General features: G+C 37.1%; 1 protein-coding gene across 1 annotated transcript; it reads left to right on the top strand.

Moving 5' to 3' along the window:
- Window positions 1–445: 445 nt before the first annotated feature.
- Window positions 446–7,235, top strand: SPP1 (secreted phosphoprotein 1). Its single transcript, XM_052642126.1, has 7 exons — window positions 446–516; window positions 1,604–1,671; window positions 1,790–1,828; window positions 4,195–4,275; window positions 4,828–4,869; window positions 5,656–5,955; window positions 6,646–7,235. The coding sequence occupies exons 2-7, from the start codon at window positions 1,612–1,614 to the stop codon at window positions 6,961–6,963; spliced, it is 840 nt and encodes a 279-aa protein (XP_052498086.1). The 5' UTR covers window positions 446–516; window positions 1,604–1,611; the 3' UTR covers window positions 6,964–7,235.
- Window positions 7,236–7,500: the final 265 nt, after the last annotated feature.

Here is a 7,500-nt window from a genome sequence, read left to right as displayed (position 1 = left end):
CGTTGCATATATCACATTAATCTATTATTTAAACCAAAAGAAACAAGACTATTCTGTTTAATTTTATCTAGGACTGATTTAGATAATATCTTCTTCTAACTCAGAAATAAACTCTTTTCCCTCCCCCTACGTTTTCATGGGCCCCCTAGATGCCCTTCCAGGATGCTGAGAGTCAGTGCTATGAACGAAAAAGATAGTTAATGATATTGTACATAAGTAATGTTTTAACTGCAGGGTAGTGGGTTTTTGTGTGCGTGTGCGCGCGTGTGTGTGCATATGTTTGTTCTGTGACCACAAAACCAGAGGGGGAAGTGTGGGAGCAAGTGGGCTGGGTAGTGGCAAATGCCTCATGACACATCTCTCCGCCCCTTGTGTAGGTGGAGAGCATCTGGAGCAGCCTTTAAATTCTGGGAGATCCTGGTTGTCAGCAGCAGGGAGAGCAGGCCAGGAGGGCAGCACTGAGCACTGCATCAGCATCACAGGGGACTGGACTCTTCTCTGCCGCTGCAGACCAAGGTAAGCCTGCAGTTTGCTACTTGACTTCTGTCCTCTCTGTGCGCTGCCTCATTTCGCTGGGAAGGTCAGTTTATAAGGAAAAGAGTACAATGGTAAACGCTGTTAATCAGACTTGAGTTGTTCTTGTCTTTTGAATATGCATGCCAGATCCAGGGCTGATGTCCTGCAGGAAAGGTGGCTGGTTATTTTGAAAGACAGTCGAATATAAAACTTAAAAATATTTCCATGGAGTCCTCAAAAGAACTGAGACTACTTTTTTTCAGTCAGGAAATAAAAGAAAAATTCTATGCCCCTTTGGGATGATTGTATATACATCATTTTAAATGGATAGATGACCAAGCATTTTAAAAGGAAAATGCTTTTTAGTATTCATATAAGCTGATGTTAACGCTAATTTTTAATGATTTGATTTATCCCTTTTTCAAGGAAAAAAACTTTTTCTGAATATTTTCACCTCTGTATTTAGCTATTAAAATTTCACCCAAATATCTATATGATACTGTTTAGACTTACAAATAGAAAAGCTGTTGACTTCAGTGTTTTCGTTTTCATTTCAAACTTCTAGAATACCTTGAATTACTAACTTTAGAGACAGCTTCATTTCACCTAAGTAATACCTTTTAAATAATTGAAAATCACATTTGAAATGCACATTGGAAAATGGAGACAGCAAGTTTCTCTTTCTTATATTTATTTTCTCTCTTCGTGTTTTTCTTCTCTGAAAAGTAAATATTCTCATTCTTGCTTTATTATTTTAATTCAATTACTGCTGATCTGTTTTTAGGTTTAGATAGCTGGAGATATCAGGAAGTAATGGTGTAATCTCTGAAACTCTAAATGTTAAAGTTGAATAAATATAGACTTGTAAAATTCCTCTCTCCCTTGCCTAATAGTGAGAGATGGAAAATAGAGGTGGCAGTACAAATATTAACTCAAAAGATCATACTATTTAAAAGAAATTAGTTGAGTATTTCCACACAAAATACATATTTTATTTGTGATGATTTTGTAATGTGGTAGCCTCAAAAAAAGTATCACTGTTTTGACCTTAGAAAAGATAAAATATTTCTTACAAAATATTTTGCAGAAAAAATCATGACCATGAGAATTGCAGTGATTTGCTTCTGCCTCTTGGGCATTGCCTCCGCCCTTCCAGTGAGTACAACTGAATCTTTTTTAAAAAAAAAAGTCCTTAAAATAAATGAATTGTGTGTTTCAATGTTGCTAGGAACACGTTCACACTGTAATCTTTCTTCACCTTTCTATTTCAAAGGTTAAACCGACCAGTTCTGGCAGCTCTGAGGAAAAGCTGGTAAGCATCTTTTCGGTTTATTATATAGTTATTTATGCAACTGCTGCAAGATGTACTACAAACATATGACAATTTTACTTATTTGCACAAATAAAATAACTGAAAAGTATTTATTGGGTGCCTGCTAGGGTTCTAGTGCAGTACCAAGCATAGCATTGCTTTTAATTAATACAGTCTCTTAAAACTATACTAGATTTCTTAATACAATAAAATGATGCTTTAGGTCGATCATTTCTATAAAATGAGTTCTGTGAAGTTGTGTGACTTTATATTCACAGTATCTCTGAAGATATTTGCTAAGAAACCCATTATCTTAAAAAAAGTATATTTATGCTGTTTGTATCTATTGTGCTTATCAGATGACTTTAGATTTTTCTAACCAAACATAAGACCAAATCAAACTCTTCATAATTATTCCACCCAACACCATAGATGTACCTGTCCCTCCACAATAGGTGAAAGCGTGCCAGCCAAACAACAAACGGGTATTGTCCCAAGGAGCTTGAACAAAAAGGCACACAGGGTTCAATTCCAGATAAACAGAATAAAGGCCAGTACAGAGCTGTCTGAGGTCACTGCAGTTAGATTGCTCAATGAAGATGTTAGGAGAAGTACTGCAGTGGGTGTTTAGATATGCAAATAGGCATGTGTAAGTGTGTCTGTTTTCCAACTGATCTAAGAACACAAGTATTGAAATCACAATAATAAGCCAGAAAATTAACATTTCCAGAGAAAGTAGACGTCACACCCTTTGAGGCAAGAATTAGTGCCTTTTTAATAGAATAAAATAGGGCACATGGAGCTATGGCAGTGTAAGTGGTTAAATGTTAACTAAGAGATAAGTGGAGATCAGAATCTTCTAGAATCCTAGAAATGTAGAGCTAGTAGGAAGTATGGAAAGTCTAGAAAGAGACACCCCTGAAGATGAAAACACTTGTTATCTATGAGTGATATGATTACTGAACAATTTTAGTTTGTTTTTCTTATCTGTATGTTCTTCATATTACTTTTTAAAAATTATAAATTTATCTTATAAATACAGATAAAGAATGATTACATATATCATCAGGAAAATATATTAATTATATATCAATTATAACATTTCTGTAAATATTATATATATATTTATATAAATACATATTTTAAGGAAAAAAACAGGGAACCTTTGAACTCATCTACAGCAATAGTTTTCACATTTTTTAGTTAAAGAAAACCCTTCTTTCAGCAAAAACCTTCATAGAAGTCCAATATGAAACTGCTCTGGTTAGCGCCAGACATGGGGAAACCCAAAGTGCTACTGACTAGTTTCCTTCCTTTCTTCCCCTCCTTGCCTGTGAAAGAATTCCTGAAACCCCTAGGGTAACTCTTCTCAGTGACAGAGATGTGAAGTGATTGCCCTGGGCCATGCAGCCCACCAGATGACACTTATTTAGAGCAATTTCCACTCCTCTGCACTAGCATCTTATTGCTATTTCCCAGATAAATAATTTGGCTGCGTGAAAGATCATTCCATTCACGTCTTTGGCAGCTTACAACGAGAACTTTTATGCAATGGTGTTGATATTAGATTTCTGCACTGTCCACAGGTAGCCATAAACACATGCTGCTATTGGACACTCACAATGTAGCTAGTGCCAGAGAAGACGGTTTTCTTTATTAACTTAAATAGCCATGTGTTTCATGGCTAGAGGATACCATTCACCACAGCACAGCCTGAGAGAGTTTCTTCTCACGGAGAGGAAAGAAAAAAGGAAGACCAATGCTAATTAAGGGCAGTTCTGCTTTAGTTGTGTTTCATCTGAGGAATTTCAGCTATCAGACATAGAACAGGAAGGCAGTGTATCATCAGTGTGAGGAGCCACTGGAGTTAAACCCTCGCTCTGCTACTTATTATCACTTAACTTTATTGTGGGCTTCCCATCTGGTGGCTCAGATGCTAAAGAGTCTGCATGCAGTGCAGGAGACTCGGGCTTGATCCCTGGATCAGTCAGGAAGATCCCCTGGAGAAAGGAATGGCTATCTACTCCAGTATTCTTGCCTGGAGAATTCCGTGGACAGAGGCTGAAGGAATAATAATAATGATGATGATGATACTCATCTCAGGATTAAATGAATTAGTATTTATAAGTTACTTTGAAAGTATGCCTGGCTTACAGTAAGTGCTATGTAAAAGTCTGTTAAATGAATCTATCAGAAAGAATAATTATGAAAGACATCACTAAGGTTCTAATTGACTAAATAATGCATATTATGCTTGTCTTTCAAGATTAGGGAAGAATAGTTGTTATTTCAGCTTATCACTTAGAGACCCTTGTTTCTTTAAAAGATAATAATAATAATGACAAATATGCAACTCTCTTTTGTAGCTTAACAACAAATACCCAGATGCTGTAGCCACATGGCTAAAGCCTGACCCATCTCAGAAGCAGACTTTCCTAGAACCCCAGGTATTTTTCATTTTAATTAAGTCTAAATATTAAAATTCTCACAATTAAAGAACAACCACTCCAAAAAATAGCCACCAAGCAGGCCATTTGAGCTGGTTAAATGGATCTTTCCTGCCTGTCGCGCTTCCCTGATAGCTCAGTTGGTAAAGAATCCGCCTGCAACGGCTTCCTGGTGGCTCAGACAGTAAAGCATCTGCCTGCAAACTGGGAGACCCGGGTTCAGTCCCTGGGTCGGGAAGATTCCCTGGAGAAGGAAATGGCAACCCACTCTAGTACTCTTGCCTGGAAAATTGCCATGGACTGAGGAGCCTGGTAGGCTACAGTCCACGGGGTCGCAAAGAGTCGGACACGACTGAGCAACTTCACTCCACTTTCCTGCCTGTTTGTAAAAGTGAGCTTAGGACACCAATGGATCTGTCAGGTTGTCTGCCCGCTTAATCCTTCCACCAAAGAGGCTAGAAAAATAAGACCTGCTTTGGATGGAAAAAGCTAACTTTTGAATAAAAAGTTAAGTTGTATGATGTACACTGATTTGTGTCTTTTCTTCTTCAGAATTCTGTGTCCTCTGAGGAAACTGATGACAACAAACAAAATGTGAGTTTTCGCTTTGATTCTGATGTCTGCTGTGCCTTAGACTCAGGAAGGCACTCTTTCTCCTAATGACATTGCCCAGGTTCAAATGCTGGCAAAACTCCGTTAGCAAATCCTCCAGGAACTAGTTTTTATTGGGGCTATTCATATATTTGCTGAGCAAAGGGATAAGTTAAATTTGCTTAAGATTCTATTTGAAGATACGGAGAATCTATAAAAGAAGTTAGATAAATGACCCAGGATATTTGCAAATCAGAAGTGTAATAGACATTAACTGGTTAACTGAGCTATAGTTTCTACACATGGATAAGAGAGTCACCTTTTGATTATCCAGGCTAATAGGGAGGTGATTTCCATTTTGGGGGTGTGCATTAATACATGGATTCTCTGATCCCCTGAGAATTTTCATTTCAAATAGAAAAGGTAACCTCACAATTATGTATGTGTATTTATTGGATTATTGAATTTGGAAATTAGTGTTTAATATGAACAAGGAAAAACAGTATCATTGATACAAGTATTATAACTCATACGTTTGGCTTGAAAATATCTATGAAAATAGTTTTTATGAGAAAGCAAGAAAAATGCCTTAGAATAGGATTCCATTTACCCTTGTGTTAAAGGGGAAATTGGAATAAGCTCATTTTAGCATTTAAAAGCCATTAAGTGCTTTGTTGTGAATACAAAGATTCTAAAACTAAATAAAGATAGTAAAATGCTAATGCGGTGTAAAGACTAAGGGGCAATAAAAACCCTGACACCCATTTTTCTGGCCATCTTGATTTCTAGACCCTCCCGAGTAAGTCCAATGAAAGCCCTGAGCAAACAGACGATCTAGATGATGATGATGAAAACAGCCAGGAAGTCAACTCTGATGACTCCGACGATGCTAACCCTGATGACTCTGACCATTCCAACGAGTCTCACCATTCTGATGAATCTGATGAAGCTGATTTTCCCACTGACATTCCAACAATCGCAGTTTTCACTCCACCTTTCCCTACGGAAAGCACAAATGATGGCCGAGGTGATAGTGTGGCTTATGGACTGAAGTCAAAATCGAAGAAGTTCCGCCGATCTAACGTTGAGGTAAGTCTTGAATAGACACATCAGATGGTTATGATTAGAGCCCAATTCTAGGAAACTAGAGTCTGCGTGCTCACTTATGTATTCATTCAGCAAGTATTATTACTTTATGATCACTGAATACAAAACCTTTCCCACTTGGTTTTTGCACTCAAGTCCACATAATTTCTCCTTAATTTTGTCTCTCAATCACAATGCAATTTTTCCAAATCCTGCTTATAAAGCACTTATTGTATTCACTTTTTTAATTGAAAAAGACTTCGGAAAAGAGTCATTATTTTCACAATATAGTGGTCATATCTTGAAGTTAAACACCTAAGAACTGGAGGGTTGCAAATCACACTGACTTTATAGTCAAAGGATCTGGATATGGCATATAGCCTTGCCATTTTACTATTGACCTTACTTTTAACTTTCGATCCATTTTCTCTTTATGTAAAACAGATAATGAGACCTACCTCATAGATTTCCTCACATACATAATTCATGTACTTATTAAACTAAAGGAGATGACATAACGAAAGAACTTGGTTTTTTAAAAGGTAACATGCTAGTATTTTCCTTTATTGCCTCAGCCAGATTTAGGCATTTTTATAGAATACTTCGGTGTGGAAGTTAGAAGGCATTAGAGAATACAGTGCTTCCCTCCCTAGCTGTTCACTGAATTCTTCTCCTGTTTGTGCTGTGATTCAGAGTCCAGATGCCACAGAGGAGGACTTCACATCACACACAGAGAGTGAGGAGATGCATGACGCACCTAAGAAGACGAGTCAGCTGACTGACCACAGCGAAGAAACCAACAGTGACGCGCTTTCCAAAGAACTCACGCCAAAGGCCAAGGAGGAGAGCAAGCATTCCAATCGGATCGAGAGTCAGGAAAATTCCAAACTCAGCCAAGAATTCCATAGCCTTGAAGACAAGCTAGACCTAGATCATAAGAGTGAAGAAGACAAGCGCCTGAAAATCCGCATTTCTCATGAATTAGATAGTGCCTCTTCTGAGGTCAACTGAAAGGAGAAAATACAAGTTCTTACTTTGCTTTTAGTAAAAAGAAAAGGATATGTTAAAGCAGGGTGGGAGACAATATGAAATGCGTATTTCTCAGCTTAGTTGGTGAATGTATATGTGTGTAGATCTGGAAACAGATCATGTTTTTGATCATTAGTTTAGTGTGTGGCTTCATGGTAACACCCTTATAAACTAAAAGCTTCAGGGTTTAGTCTATGTTCTTTCCACATAAAAAATGCAAACCATCACAGCATTTTAATGTTTGCTACCCTTTTATGAATAGAAATTCATGTAGAAGCAAACAAAATACTGTTACACACTTTTAAGAAGGAATATAAAATTTCACGTCACTATGATCTTTTGTTTTTTAAATTAGTATATATTTTGTTGTGATTATTTTTTCTGTTGTGAATAAATCTTTTATCTTGAATGTAATGAGAGTCTGGTGGTATCAGTTATGTTTCTTATTTGGTTTCCTACAGTTGCCTAGCAATTATAAATGTAATCATTTTAATTACATTCACATGCTGGACATAATAC

This window comes from Budorcas taxicolor, chromosome 6 (assembly GCF_023091745.1).
Source record: "Budorcas taxicolor isolate Tak-1 chromosome 6, Takin1.1, whole genome shotgun sequence".
Classification (NCBI taxonomy): Eukaryota; Metazoa; Chordata; class Mammalia; order Artiodactyla; family Bovidae; genus Budorcas; species Budorcas taxicolor.
Note: the sequence above shows the minus strand (reverse complement) of the source record. Positions and strands in the feature narration are given on the sequence as shown.